Consider the following 15,227-nt stretch of genomic DNA (forward strand, 5'->3'; position numbering starts at 1 on the left):
CTATACTGTCAACACAGGAGGTGTGAGGGGCTGACGGGATCGCTCAGTCCAGAGCATTTGCTGCTTTTGCACTGGGTCTTAGTATTTGTGTCTTTGTCTGAGTAGGCTTAATTTTTTCAAAACCTACTTGAATTTAGGGTTCTTAAACACTTCACCCTCCCTTCTAGCCCACCAACTAGAAGTAGGGGAGAAAGAAGGCTGATAGGAAAACGTGGTGTGGACCTGTTTAGAAGGAGTTTCACTCTGTTATAGGATACTGGCAGTCCAGATTCGAGGTAAACACCAAATACAAACCAGTAGCCGCGGCTCTGCTCCATCCAGCAGAAACAGCAAGGCTCTGCCAAATCTGCACAAGCCAATGGAAGTGGCCAGAATCTGCCGGAACACCATGAGATGTTCTTTAGCGCGTTTCTCTCTACTAAGTGAAGACCAGCAAGGATCAGCGAAGCAGCAGCAATGCAAGAGCATCCTCGTTCTGTTTGCGGGGTTCTGTTTATATTGTTTCTAAACATCACGGGCCCTCTCAAGTGTCTGTTTTCAGCCAAACATCACATACCCTCTCACAAGATAGCATCCAGAAAAACATCATGTGTCATGACTGTTATGTTGTTGTTGTTAAGGAAACCAAAATTTTCCACTTCAGTTTGGTTCCAAGTACCCACATGGGGACACAGCACTGTCATCACTCCAGTTTTAGGGGTTCCAACTCTCAAAGGCACTGCCAGAGAGTAACGGATGCCATCTGTAGTTACAGGTGCTCTTAACCACTCCTTTTCTAACAATTATTTTATTTTACATTTATGGTTTATGTCTGTGTGCCATATGTGTGCCTGGTGCCCATGGAAGTCAAAAGAAAGTCTCAGGTCTCCTGGAGCTGGAGTTAATGATGAGTGTGAGTCCACCCCGTGGGTGCCGGGAATTGAACTTGGGTCCTCTGAAGAGCAGCCTATGCTCTTAGCCTCTGAGTCATCCCTGTCTATCCCCTCTTCCCCTACCCTGACCCTAAAATACTTATTTATTTTTAGTGTCTGCTTGCATGCACATAAGTGCATCATGTGTAGAAATTGCAGTTTACTTATCTGCTGGGATGGTTGTCTCTGCTGAGCAGCTTTCTCTTGAGAGCTCAGGGCCCAGCAGCACTTCAGAAGGAGAGAAGAATGCATTGTTATAGCAACAACTTGGAAGTAAAACAGATGTGGAGGTTTAAAATTAACTAAAGACACCTACTGTACCACTTGAGCCCAGGATTTCTGAGACCATCTAGGGCATCACAGAGACCCCACCCAAAAACAAACAAACCAAAACAAATATATTTAAGTGGTTTTCCTCTAAGAACAGGAGAGGCAAGTGTGTGTTATTTTCTTTTGACTTTTTAGTAGTGGGTGCTGGGCAAGACACATAACAAAGATGTAGGCTATAGGGGGCATAAAGTCATGTCCTCTGCAGAGGTCTTACATATAGAAAATTACAAGGATTCCAGTAAAAAACTATTAGAGCCAATAAATGAGTTTAGCAAGTAAATGCAGATAAGAAGTTAAATTGCATTACATTTCCTTGGAATAGTAATTTTAAGACACCCCGAAGTGAATTCAAGGGCAGAGGAAGATGTTTGACAAAATCTGACCCTGGTTTATGATAGAAACAGAGTAGGGGAGGAAGGAAGCTCGCTCACATGGTAACGGGGCTAAGTTACCCACAGCTTACCTCCAGAATGGGAAAAGACCTCACATTAAAAATGTTTATTACTTTATCTATTTTGTGGGTGTAGGGTGTATGTGTACACATCATAGTGTGCATATGGAAGTCAGAAGACAACTTGGAGTCTAGTTCTCTCTTCCACAATGTAGGTCCAAGGGTTGAACTCAGGGGGCTCCCCCCCGCAAAGCTAAACAGGTCAAGTGGCAGTCATCTGTAGTCCCATGCAGTTCTTCAGTGTGTACTGAGGAGGACCACGGTTTTCTCTGTTAGCCTGTAGACTGTGACATGTGTAATTAATTTTGGATGTTGCAGTTAAGTGTCCTTGCTTTCTGCAGGACTTTCATCTGATCAGTTCTGGTGTGCAGCTTGACTTGCTTCTGAAGATTCTCCTGTGTTCATAAGGGATGCTTGTCTGCAGTTGTCTCTTTTGCTTTTTGGTGTCTGATTTTGTTATCAGGATGCACTGACTTCATAGAACGAATTAGTACTCTGCTTTTGTATTTTTTGGAAACATTTGAGAAGACTTTGATCTGGCCTTGGGTGGTTGCAGCTGCCTTCGTCCCCCCAGTATTTTTATGCATGGGAGTATTTTGATTACTAATTTAGTCTATAGCCTTTTCAGATTTATTCAGTTTTCTTTGTTTCTTCCTGTCAATTTTGAAAAGTTGTTTGCATTCCATCTAAATTATCTTATGTTAGAATTCTCACTGTCTTGTTTTCTCTTCTACCTCAGGTAAGGGTTTGTGTCTTTTGAAAAATTACCTCTCTGTTACACCTTCTGGTTTGGTGATGGGCATTTTCAGAGTAGGGGTGTCAAGTAATGTTCGAAGTCTTATTTTTCTCAAGTTAGGTACCTTGAGTGAACCTTCTTACAGCCCTTATTGGATCATTTCTCTCCATCTTTTTATAACTTGGTGTTTCTTTTGGGGCCGAGGAAAGTCACATGAACTTGCTTTTGTTTGTAAAGATTGTATGTAAAGCAGAGCTGGCCGTGTAGACAGGAGAGCCTCAACTGGGGTCTTGGATGTGAGCAACATGACTCAGTCAGTCTCCTGCAGTTGTGCCATCTCGGACCCTTATTCAGGCACGTGTGTTCTGAGTAAGAACATACGCCTTTAGTTGACCCTTGAGACGTTGGTATCTACGTGAGGTGTGAGAGCGGTCACCAGCTTCTGAGGCTCTGGACTCCTTAGCACAGCTCCCCCACTATTTTGCGTGAGAGATGACAATCAGATATGTGAATAAAGTTGATAAAACACTATAAGTAAAGCGAAATTTAAAAGTTTCTTGGAATTAGTGATGGTTTCTCAGGGAATTTCTGAGATGCCCTTGGCAGAGCTGCTGGCTGCAGAAACATTTGCTCATATGGCCTGCTGTGTAGAGCCTTCACCTGGACAACTTGTGGTCCCATCATCCTTTCTTATGAGCCACAGACACAGACATAGAAATGAAGATTTTACAGTGTTAAGTGGCCAGACTTCCTGGAGCTCCCAGGGACTGGACCACCAACCAAAGAATATACATGGAGGGATCTACGGCTTTGGCTGCATATGTGGCAGAGGATGGCCTTGTTGGACATCAGTGCAGGGAGCAGCCTTGGGCCTGAGGGTGTTTGATGCCCCAGTGTAGGGGAATGGCAGGGTAGGAAGATGGGAGTGGGTGGGTAGGTAGGGGAGCACCCTCATAGAGGCAGGGGAAGAGGGGATGGGGTACAGGGTTTCAGTAGAGGAGACCTGGAAAGGGGAAAACATTTGAAATATAAATAAAGAAAATATCCAATTTAAAAAAAAAAGAGAGAGAAAGAAAAACAAGAATCACTTTAAAAAACAAAAAGAAATGAATTTTTTTTCTCTTTTGTCATTGAGGGGCATATCTTGGTTCACAGACATGATAAACACCTGTAGGCCAGGAGGGGTTGAAATCATCTCTGGGAGGCTTGAAGTTGAGACCAGAGGCAGCTGTTTACAAGCACGGCTCTGTAGGAATGGAAACCTGCTCAGTGTAGTTCTGTCAGCTCCCCAGGAGAGTCTGTGCTGGGGCTCCTTGGGAGCTCGGCAGAGGCTTTTTCTGAAGTCTCCCAGTGGCTGGTTGAGAGACTGAACCTGAAAGCGTCCTGTGTTGTAAGTTAGAGCAGTGCAGTGAGTGTCCTGTGTTGTAAGTTAGAGCGTGTGCAGTGAGCTCCCTGTGTTGGTAAGTTAGAGCAGTGCAGTGAGCGCCCTGTGTTGGTAAGTTAGAGCAGTGCAGTGAGTGTCCTGTGTTGTAAGTTAGAGCAGTGCAGTGAGCGCCTAGTGTTGGTAAGTTAGAGCAGTGCAGTGAGTGTCCTGTGTTGTAAGTTAGAGCAGTGCAGTGAGTGTCCTGTGTTGTAAGTTAGAGCAGTGCAGTGAGATCCCTGTGTTGTAAATTAGAGTGTGTGCAGTGAGCGCCTGGTGTTGGTAAGTTAGAGCAGAGCAGTGAGCAACAGGTGGTTCTTTCTCCTAGCTGCAGAAGTTAGCTGCTGCTGTCCAGGGCCCTGCTGCTGCTCGCCATGGGAAGCTCCAGTCCTTGGGGAGGCCTCATGATGAAGGATTGAGTCACACCTCTTTTGGGCTTAGTGGCTGAGCTTGCAGTGGAATCTGACCTAAGCTGGAGCCTTGGTAATCAGATTAACTGGGTGAGAAGGGAGGTCACAGAAGGAAGGTCAGACACTTTTCTCTAAGTGGGCCTGTGCAGGAATGCTTCCGGCCTTCCTAACACTGCGACCCTTTCCTACAGGCCTCATGCTGTGGTGACCCCCCCAGCCAAAACAGCATTTATCTTGCAACTTCATAACTGTAATTTTGCTGCTGTTTGAATTGTAACGTAAATCTGTGATTTCCAATGGTGTTAGGTCACCCTTGCAAAAGGGTCTTTCGACAGCCCAAATGAGGTTGAGAACTACTACTGTAAAGAAAATTCTAAACCACAAGACGTTAGCCAACAAATTAGACACTAAGGTATGAATTTATTCTAGGTGAACGTAAAACAGCACAGTGGTCTAGAATGTTAGAATGAAGTGAAGAAATCATTTTCTTAAAATTAACAGAATATTATGAGAAAAAACTTAACCAAGCAAAATTATACTAGGTAGTAATAAAAAAGAACTAATTAGAAATTCTAAAGAAAAATGAGTGAATTCAGAAAAAATACTGCCTGTCCCACCACAGACAGACACAGATGTGGAAGAGATGGCTGCAGGTGATATGCTGGATAGGTTGGAATCCTTCAAGGTAATCCAGGGGTTCAGATGGCAATAAGAACACGGGGCACATAGCTCTGTACAGTGTTTGTGCAGTGATGGCTTCCCTGTGGACCACACAGAAGAGGTGTACTAGGTTTTAGCTTAGAAGTTGAGTTTTGAGAAATTGAGGTGCCGGAACACTTCTGAGAGTTGGAGAGGAGCTGTTGGCTTTCAGCTTGTTTGGTGTTGGGATGGAAGCAGCCAAGAGCTCGTGCTGGTGAGAGCCACAGACATAAAGAAGCACATGAGACCAGGGCAGGTGTGGGCCGTGAATCTGACCTTAGATTGCTTTGCTTTGGGGAGTGAGAGGCTTGGATCTATCTACACCGTTCATTTTTGTTTGACCACGTTTTGGAATATTGGTCACCATTTCTTTATGATGGATATCAAACTTGGGGAGTGGTCTTTTAAAGTTTCACATATATTCACTTTTAAACTTGCTTTTTTTTCACTTTTATGGTTAAGAGTATTTTGTTTAAAAAATAATTTAACTTTGGAAGCCTAAGAAATCTGAATCTGTATAGCTTTCAATTTAAAGTTAACATATATTCAAAGAATGGCCTTTCTGAGTACCCCAGAGTCAGATTTTTAGTAAATTTTGGATGGGATTCTTGGAGTTAGACAAGCATTTAGCATAGTTTAGTATATAATTGATAATAATGTCTAGAATTTAGTATAGTGACTTCCGGGAGTCTATCCTAGGAGTACTAATCATCAATATTGAAAAAAAAAAAACTTTAAAAAAGTCAGTATTTAGGGCCTAGGAAATAGCTTAGTTGGTAAAATGCTTGTTGTAGATGCACGAAGACTTAAGTTTGGGTGCCCAGAACTCATGTCAAAAACCAGGTGTGATGTCGTTTACGTGTAATCCTAGACTGGGGAAACAGAGGCTGGAGGATCCTTGGAGCCACTCCTCCAAAGTTATTAAGGTTCAGTTTCAACGAGAGACCCTTTCTCAAGAAACTAAGATTGAGAGCAGTAAAGGCAGACACTGAACATGAAGCTCTCTGGATTTAGCCACACGCTCACATGCATACATACACAAATGTACAACACACCATTTTAAAATTAAAAAAAAATTAATTTAGTTCAATTTTGTCTTAGTCTGGCGTAGTTACCCCTAATGAATCCAGTAAAGGGCAACAAAAAGCAAGAGAGTCAGTGGTTCAGAGTCATTCCTGGCTACACAGCAAGCTTGAGGCCAGCCTGAGCTCCCTGAGAGCGTGTATTAAAACAGCAACCAGTTCAAATAAACCAAAAGTTTGTCTGTCTATAATTATGATGGTCCCTAATGTAGCGCTGGGTAAAGAACCAATGAATGTTTTAGTAAGTACCTGTAGCCCTGGTTAGAGTCCTGAGGGAACATGTATATGTTTTAAAACTTTTGCACATACTTATTTTCAGACATGTCCTTTATAGGATATATATTTTATTGTATATCATGCAGTGTGATATATAGTGTATTATAAGCCATAGGGTATGTTATACTTTTTTATATATTTTTCTTAAAAACAACTGTAATCAATATTTCACTGGATTAATTTTTTAGCATTTTCATTTTGCAATAATTATATATGCATAAGATATTATTAAAACAAAACCTTGGGGACAGCTTATATACCCTCTCTCCAGTTTCCTCAAATGGTAGAATCCTGTATCCTTATTCTGTGATGTCCAAAAAGGCAGTTACCATTGAGATGTTTGTGACAGCCACAGAGCTCCTATTTAGGTCTCACATGTCTTACATGGATTGATCATGTGTCACATGTGCTTGCATATGTGTTAGTAATCTGTGCAGTTTTACACATGAATAGACATGCAGTCTCTACCATCAGAGGGTCTGGGGTGGGACCTTGCTGCGCAAGTGTGAGGGCTGTGGTTTGGGTCCCTAGAACTCATACAAAAGCCAAGTAAGTGTGGTGGCTTCCCAGCCCCTGGCAGACAAAGTTGGGATGCCTGTGGTAGTCTGGCTAGCTGTCGATTAGCTGGAACTGGCAAGCTCCAAGCTCTGAGAGACATCCTGCTTCAGGAGATAGAGTGGAGAGCGATCAGGAAAGACAACTGATGTTAACATACACATGCAAAGGAATCATTGAAAATAAAATTTGGTATATATCTAATTCATGATTGTTGCTATTTTGATGTGATAGGTTCTGAAAGAAAAAGCACAAAATACAAAAGAATATGTATGAAAAGAATTATTCTTACAGATTTTATTTTAGAAGTTTCTTGTGTATGTACTTTTGATAAAAGTGATTTTGCATATAAGTATTTATAAGGTTCTTTGTATGCGTTTTATCATTTCTGTATACTTCAGTGCTATCTTTTTGTATCTAAAGAATCCATTTTAGTATTTATGAAAGTTATCCTAAGGGTTTGTGTCATTTACATTTGTCTTTAAGCCACTTTTCCTGTGATATGATTGACATTAAAGTTATGTGTACCTGTTGTCCACAGTGAGTAGAGAATGAATGTGCGAAGTTGGCAGTGTTGGCTACAGTTATGCTGCATACCCCATCACCTCCTGATGTCTCCTCCTCTCATTAGTTTGCTGTTGCTGCTGCCACTGCTGAGGAGGAGGAGGAAGAGGAGGAGGAGGAGGAGGAGGAGGAGAAGGAGAGTGGTGTCTAGTAAAGAGTTAATGTAGTGTGTAAGCTGTAGCCTCCTAGAACAGTTGGAGTGTGCAGTATTGTTGGCTGTGGCCATTGTTCTCTGTAAGTCATCAGAGCTTCTTCATTGCACACCACTGACTCTCTGCACTTTTGTGCATTGTTTATGTTAGAATGGACTTTACACCATGTTGCCAGATATATTGGGTGATACAATGCCTGGTGTAGGCATCGTATTTGTATCAGTTAGCAAGTGGCTTCCAGGTTGGCCTTCAAAGTCCTAAACTCACTAGTTCATCCCATTCCGGGTCTGTCCCAGCAGCTTACAGTTTCTTGGAGGTGGGTGACCATCATAACAGTGGCTGCAGTATTGAGTGTTGTCATATGTGTTTTGAGATCATGCCACGATTTGTATTTCATCATTTGTTTTGTTTTTGTGCCTCTGCTTGTTACACTGACTGAGACAGCTCCTAGCCGGGATGGTAGCAGAGCCTGCCTTTCTCTCTGAATACACTATCTTTGCTTTGGATTCCTTCAAACAGCCCAAAACACAGACTGGCAGTGTGGTGAGTCCTTCCACCGCTTTCTGCATTCCCTTGTGGGGAATCACCACGTTTGGGCAGCTGCAGCACCAAGTCTCGTGTGGCTTCTCACTCACATTCCCTCAGAGTGTCTTCAGTGTTGTGTTGCTAACCCTGCTCTAAAACCTCAGAGAACAAGATGCTGAGGTTGTGTGCAGCTGCTTCCTGGTAACTAACTGCACTGCAGTAACACTCCCCGTCCACTAACGTAATGTGGGCCTTCTTTACTTGTTAGAACTACCTACTGCTTATGGTTTGTCCCTTGGAAATGTTTGCTCATACTGGAAAAACTCAGTATACGTGGTTAGAAATTTGTTTTTCTGTTGGGAGGAATCCTAGAGTGTTTGAGATATGACTGACATTTTTTTTTAAGGAAAATAATGTGTTGTGTAAATAAAGAATTAACAGCATTGCATAGGTAGGTGGATTCTATTATAGCATGTTCACTGCTTTATTTAGAAACTATAGGTAAAAGGTAAGCACAAAGTACATTGTGGTTTAATTATTGTTTTTTTAAGAATGAAAGGAAACCGTTTTCTCTTTTAATGAATGAATTCATTTTAAATTTCTTAACTTAATTTTACTTTATATATATTTTATTTTGGGAAAGAGGACATTGTTTTCTATCTGGAGTATCTGGTAAACTGATGATTTAGTAAATTAAGATGTGGCAGGATTCACTTAAGTCTCCCTTGTGGTGCTCTCTTGGAGGATGGCTGAACGGGGTCTGCAGTTTCTCTAAGTGTTGAGCATTGGTTTAACTCGGTAGCTAGTGGAGAAGCAGAACGTTTTTCTTCTTAAACCGAGTACATGTGAAGGCTTGGTGTACCTAGAGCCAGCAGTGGCCTTCAGGTCTAGTTTAAACTTGGGTCTGGAGAAGGAAGCAGCTCAGGGTGAAGACATGTTGTGAAGTGACATTTGGAAAGCTGGTTTCTTATGTCTCTGGCTGCACGGAACGCTGGCTGTTTACAAAGATTTGAAGCTGAGCCAGGAGTCTCAACTACACAGATTTACAAGTTTACTTGAAAGAAAGAAAGAAAAGAAAAATAAAGAAAGACAGACTGTATATTGCATTTAGGAGTAATGTAAACTTAAAAGGCACACTTTTCATGAGTACAGACTATAAAATAATTTATTTTCAATTCCTATTCTGTTGTAAAAAAATGCTGTAAGGTAAAAAGGAGTACTTTAAATTATTTAGAATAAACTTCAGAAGACTAGAAAAACTAATATAAATTTTATATGTTTATGATTAACAATTTACATCTCTTTGTGAGTCAAAGGGAAACCATAGAATAGTTATTTGGTATAATAATAAAAATTTAGTAGGGATTAATTACAAGTTCATCAAGAGCTGAATTTTCCTTAATTTACTTTTTTAAAGGTTTTAATTTATTTACTGGGGGTGGGCAGTATCTCTATTATTAGCTCTGGCTATCTTGGAACTTGCTATGTAGACCGTGCTGGCCTCGGACTTACAGAGGTACCCCTTCTTTCCAAGTGCCAGGGTTAAAAGCACACGCCACCCTGCTGGGCTTAATTTAGTTTTAAAAACATATTTCTCTCTTTACTTAAAACAAAACAAAGCAGCTGTATCATTAGTGCCCAGGAGCCAAAAAAAAAAAAAAAAGATTGTAGAAAGATTGAAAAAAGTATAATTGAGCAAATTGCAGATAAATGAAAAAAAACTGAAAACAAGTTTGGCAGAGAAGTGAAGCTGCAGAATCTAGTCAGCTGAGAATTCCCTCCTGAAAAAGTGCTGGTGGCCTGGAGTGTCAGTGTCAGATTGCAGTGAGTTCTTCCCACCTCTCTGGGAGAAGGGCCCTGAGAGAGAGCTCTTCTGCTGAAGGAATTCTAGGATGGAACCAGCACTTGCTGGGTGTCAGGCACAGGGCATAGGAGATTGTGTCCTGCCCTCTGAGAGCTGCTGGTTTAGTGTGGAGACATAGATGCCCATGTATATGTACAGCACAAAGGCAACTAAGGGTAGGAGAAGAAAATATGTGGCATAGGGGGCGGTGACTCTGCAGGTGAGCCAGACTGGGGAGGTGGGTGAAAGCTGAACATGGGACACAGCAGAAAGGGGGACTCTGTAGATAGTGGCAAAAATCTCAGACTCTGCTGACTCAAGTTGGCGTGGTGTGTTAACCAGTGCTCCTTAGCTAAACTCTACTTACTTAGCTATGTGATATAGTATCTATATACAAAAATATTTTCCAGGCCGAACATGGTTATGCATGCCTGTAATCTCAGTACTCAGGAAGTGAAGGTGGGAAGATCAGGAGTTCAAGGCCAGCCTCAGGGATTTAGTGAATTTAAGACCAGTTTGGACTTTGTGAGACTCCATCTCAAAACAAACAAGCAACAAAAAGTCCAAAGAAAAGAAAGTTTTAAACATTGTTTTAAGTATTACATGCTGTAAGCTTGATTGGTGATGTGTAAACAGCTGGGAAGCAGCTTCTTGAATGGGCCACAGTTGTGCCCCAGGTGCACTCAAGCAGAGCATGTGCCTTGCTGTCACTGTGCCTCTCCCCCAGAGCCCTTTCAGACTTTTCTTCATAATTTAAAGTGTATTCTGATCTCACAGTATATCATTGTAGTACTATGGAAATAATATGTCATATGTATACATTGTAACTGATATGGTGGTGAACAGGAAGGTAGGTTAGTTCCTATGCTCTCCCAATCTTTTTTCCTATGTAATTATATATATTATATATTATGTATATATATTTATTATGTATATGAATACACTGTAGTTGTCTTCAAACATGCCAGAAGATGGCATCAAATCCCATTACAGATGGCTGTGAGCCACCTTGTGGTTGCTGGGAATTGAACTTAGAACCTCTGGGAGAGCAGTCAGTGCTCTTAACTGCTGAGCCATCTCCCCAGCCCCCCTTTATAGTTTTAAAGAAGTCTCTTAGATTGATGGAAATTAACTTACTTTAGAGGGAACAGAAGGTGCTTTAAAAGTTTAAGGCAAAATTGAAGTATTATAAGTTAGAAATAGTGATGATCTGTGAATATTCCCTCTCATCATGTGTCCATTCCCCAGTGTTAACAGTTCATAGCTTCTATCCATCTTTGGCATCCATTACACCCATCTCATACCTCATGGTCACATTGCTTCCAGCTTCCACATACATACATACACACATATACTTTGGATAATTTCAGGAAATTAAATCCTAAAGCTGGAGTTGTGGTGCACATTTGTAACCCAAGACTTGAAAAGCTGAGGTAGGAGAGGACACTTTGAACTTAGGAGTTTAAGACTAGCCTGGGCAACTCAGGGAGGCCCTGTGTCATAAAACAAGGGTACCAAAGAAATCCTTCATTTGTACATATTTTGCTTTCTTTCCTGAAAATAAGGTTAAATCATATGATACAGTAAATTTATAATACCAAAGATTAACTTGTTATTATTAAATACCTAGTTTATCTTGAGAAACTTGAGAATACTTTAGACAAGCATCCATTTCTCCTGTGGTCTTCCCTTGGCTTACCTGTAAAGGCAGAGGAAGCTACCATGCTAGACTACAGGGGCTGTGACTCCTGCCTGGTGCAGTGCTGCTGTTGGGGGTGATGAAAGGTAGAGCAGTGCTCAGGAGCTCAAAGGCTCCTTCCTAGGCATGGCTCTGCACCTCAGCAGGAGGTAGCCAGTGAGTGGTCTCTTCCTTGGAGCATTTGGCTCACCAACACGAGGAAACAGAAAGCCAGTATGTAGGGAAGACATTTTCACTACAATTTTTCTGAAAATGTTGATGCTGGTTTCAAGTTTCTGGCTTTAAGTGAATGAGGCATTTCAATTTTTAATTTATTTTTATTTTTTGTAACTTTGCCCAGATAATTTTAATTTGAATGTGGTTTTACTGCAGAGAGCAGTTGACATGACTTCTTTTTGGATAGTTTTCTATTTTAGTGAGCTTTGCTGATTGACTCCCTGTTGGTTTTTGTCATGGAAACTGAATTGGGAACATAAGGGCTTGAAGAGGTGTGTGATTAGCTTGAAATAAATTTGCTACTCACTAATTTTTGCTATTGATTTCATGTTTAATAGCAAAGTGATTTTCTAAAATACTTAACCACACTACTTTTGCCCTGCATGAAAATATTCTAATAAGCAATTACTAATTTTGTTCAGTAGATACAAGTGTCTACTAGGTCTTAATAGTTTAACAGTTTTAAAACTTTAGTTTACAGTTCACTTTTTTATGATGTTCTTTCTTGTTCTTAGAATGCATCAATTCAAGCAACAAAATCCCCAGATGGTGTTAATAAAGATGAATCACCCCCTTCTCAGGTTCGTTATTTACTTACGGTGTCAGTCCATTCACAGTGGTGGCCTGTCTGTTGTTACTAGTGTGTGACTGTCTGAAAGGGCGCTGTCAGATGCTGAGACTACATAGCATCTTTGCTCAGGTAAGACAGTTACTATTCCCATTTACAGATGAAGGCGTGTTGCACAGGGACCCTTTTCCTATAACTTCCCCTCTCTATCTGCTTAAAACCACCCCCTCCATGCCGCATCCCAAACATAGATTGGCCTTTAGGAAATCACATCTGTTCTAGCATGTTCGATCAGTAGAATGATAGCTATACCAAAAAGTCCTAGCCTGAGGATTTTCTTTTATAGTGTCTGTTATCAGCTCTACTGAGTCTCAGAGAACCTAAGTTAAAGCAATACTAATTGAAAATTAATAGTATGAAACTTTAATATCTATAGAAAAGTGTGACATATTTACCCTACAAATAGACCTTTGTAATCAGGGCAGACAAAGTGGCTCGGCAGGTAAAGGGGCTTGCCACTAAGCCTGACGACTGAGTCTGACTCCTGGGACCCACTGGTGCAGGGAGGGAACTGGCTCCCACAAATTGTCTTTTGACTTATGTGCTCTGTATCCTGATATGCATAAATGAGTTTATAGATATGATAAAAAATTAAAAACAAAAACCCCCATAACCAGAAATTATTAGTGCTCTATAAGCCTTAGCTCTGTCTGGTCCCGCACAGCATCCTCAGAGGTCACCACGGCTCTTTCTCTAGTGCCACAAGTTAATTTGACTTTCATGTGAAGTGTTTGCTTGCCTGCCTGCTTCCTCCCTCCCTTGGTGGTTTGCAGAGGGTGCTTCTGTTTAGCTTCAACCGCAGCTTGTGGTTGAGCACCATAAATCACTCCCCATCCTCATGCTGTGTATCACCATAGTTTTAATCAGCCATCTCCTGGTCAGGAAGTGTTTTGTACTTCAAGAAAACCTGGGTGTGGTAGGAAAGAAGGGAAGCTTGGATGTCAGGTGAAATTAGTCTGCCTTAGGTGAGCTTTTCTCAGCCCAGGTTAGATTATCACCTCCACAACCACCTCATGAAGAGGGTGCTGCTGGCGTCATCTTACAGACAGAGACAGGCAGAGGAGGTTGTGTCACCTAACCGAAGCTACCTACCTACTGCGGAAAAGCTCAGTCAGGACCCATAGCTAATACACTTAGGTCTTCTAACTAAGAGGACTGCTCTGCAGGGAGCTACATCTAACACTCTGGTGAGTCTCTTACTTCTGCATTTGCTTTTATTTGAGGCTGTGCCTCTTTATCTCCTGTCTCTTCATGCTAATTGTTGCTGCATGTTGTATTAACTTATTCAGTCTCTATGGCCTTCATAGTAGTCATCATCATCATCATCACTACCATCATCATCATCATGTTTTCTGTCCCCATTTTACAGAGGAGGAAGCAGGACTATTGAGCTACTTGCTCAAGGTTCTATAGAACAACAACTGAGTTGTAGTGAGACTGACTCTCCCAGTGAAGGGATGAGTTACTCAGTTCAGGGACTGAGGTTGAGGGGGGTGGGACATGCTGGGACATGCTTGCCCAACATGTGTAGGTCCTGTAGTACTCCCCAGCTCCAAGAACAAACAATAAAAGTTACTGCCAGTCATAGTAGACATGGCGGATAAGATGACTAGCGTCTGCAGATGCAGACTTTGGCTATTCATTAGCTTCTGGAGACCCTAAAAGGCCAACTATCTACAATGTTTCTTCACATGTGCTTTATATGTCTAGTCTAGGGTCTTTTGTAAGGCTGCTGTATGCTAGGGAACTCAAAAGCAATTTTTCACATGAACCAGAGGTGACCCTAACAGAATTGGCAGTGAAAACAGTCGTCAGAGGTTTTGTACAAGAAGTTCTCCTCTTCCTTCTGGTCCTCCCTCCATCATAAGGGTAGAACTTGCACATCATGAAAACAAACTAGAAAGTACAGAGTGACCTAACACAAAACTAATTCCACCTCAAAGTCTGCCACATGAAGATACCGTTTACCTCTGCATGTGTCTGTCTTTCATGACTTCTTCTGATGGCCTCTGTGAAAATATACATACAAATTAAAAAATACTTATAGACAAGTCAAATTGAGCTCATGGTGCATACTGCTTTCTAACTAGACCTTTTATGTTTAGCAGTGTATTATGAACGTCTATATATCACAAAGTGTGTTCTCTGCTGTGAACATTTGGGTGATTCTAGGTTGTACTGTTCCAAACAGCTTGAGTTCATAGGATGGAGTTTCAGCAGACCTGGATATTACTGGTCTGCTCCACACCAATTGCCTTCTAAACAGAACTATCTGGTTAGTGCATTACCCTCTCTCTCAGCCTGTATTCCATCTCTTAAAAAGAACAATCTGGAATCTTTAAATCCATGAACTCACTAGTTAAAACAGACTTGAATTGAGCCCTCTACCTCACACTTCACCCTGGATGCCCACACTTGAGGCACAGTGTGTAGTAAAGGATCTAACAAGTGGGTGGGTGGGACTCCACAGCAGCCCTGTGGGGTCAGCCTGCTAAACATGCTTCCTTTTGTACAGATGGACAAACTGAAGGGCAGCCACTTACTGAGGCACTTGCACTGCCAGGCGACGGCCTGAGAGTCAGAGCCCAGTTCTCTGACTCCAGTCCAGACTTTTTACAGAAATTACCAGTGTTTTTCATTTTTCAGAAAACAGTGATTTGCATGCTTTATTTGGAATGCAAATTGCATTTGTTCGAGTCTTTTCCAGACCTGTGCTGATGACAGGGCAGT

The 15,227-nt window shown here is 41.6% G+C and overlaps 1 protein-coding gene across 5 annotated transcripts in view; it reads left to right on the forward strand.

Annotated features, from left to right (window-relative positions):
• Golga4 (golgin A4) overlaps positions 1-15,227 on the forward strand; it is an 84,455-nt gene that overhangs the window by 11,865 nt on the left and 57,363 nt on the right. For 3 of the 5 annotated variants that reach the window (XM_029543723.1, XM_029543724.1, XM_029543725.1), the window contains exons 3-4: positions 8,031-8,129; positions 12,385-12,450. The exons of 1 other annotated variant lie outside the window; for it this stretch is intronic. In XM_029543723.1, the coding sequence (XP_029399583.1) occupies positions 8,031-8,129; positions 12,385-12,450 (165 nt within the window). The remainder of the gene's footprint in view (positions 1-8,030; positions 8,130-12,384; positions 12,451-15,227) is intronic. One more of the 5 variants, XM_021206233.2, reaches the window with a different exon arrangement.

Source organism: Mus pahari, chromosome 10 (genome assembly GCF_900095145.1).
Source record: "Mus pahari chromosome 10, PAHARI_EIJ_v1.1, whole genome shotgun sequence".
Lineage (NCBI taxonomy): Eukaryota > Metazoa > Chordata > Mammalia > Rodentia > Muridae > Mus > Mus pahari.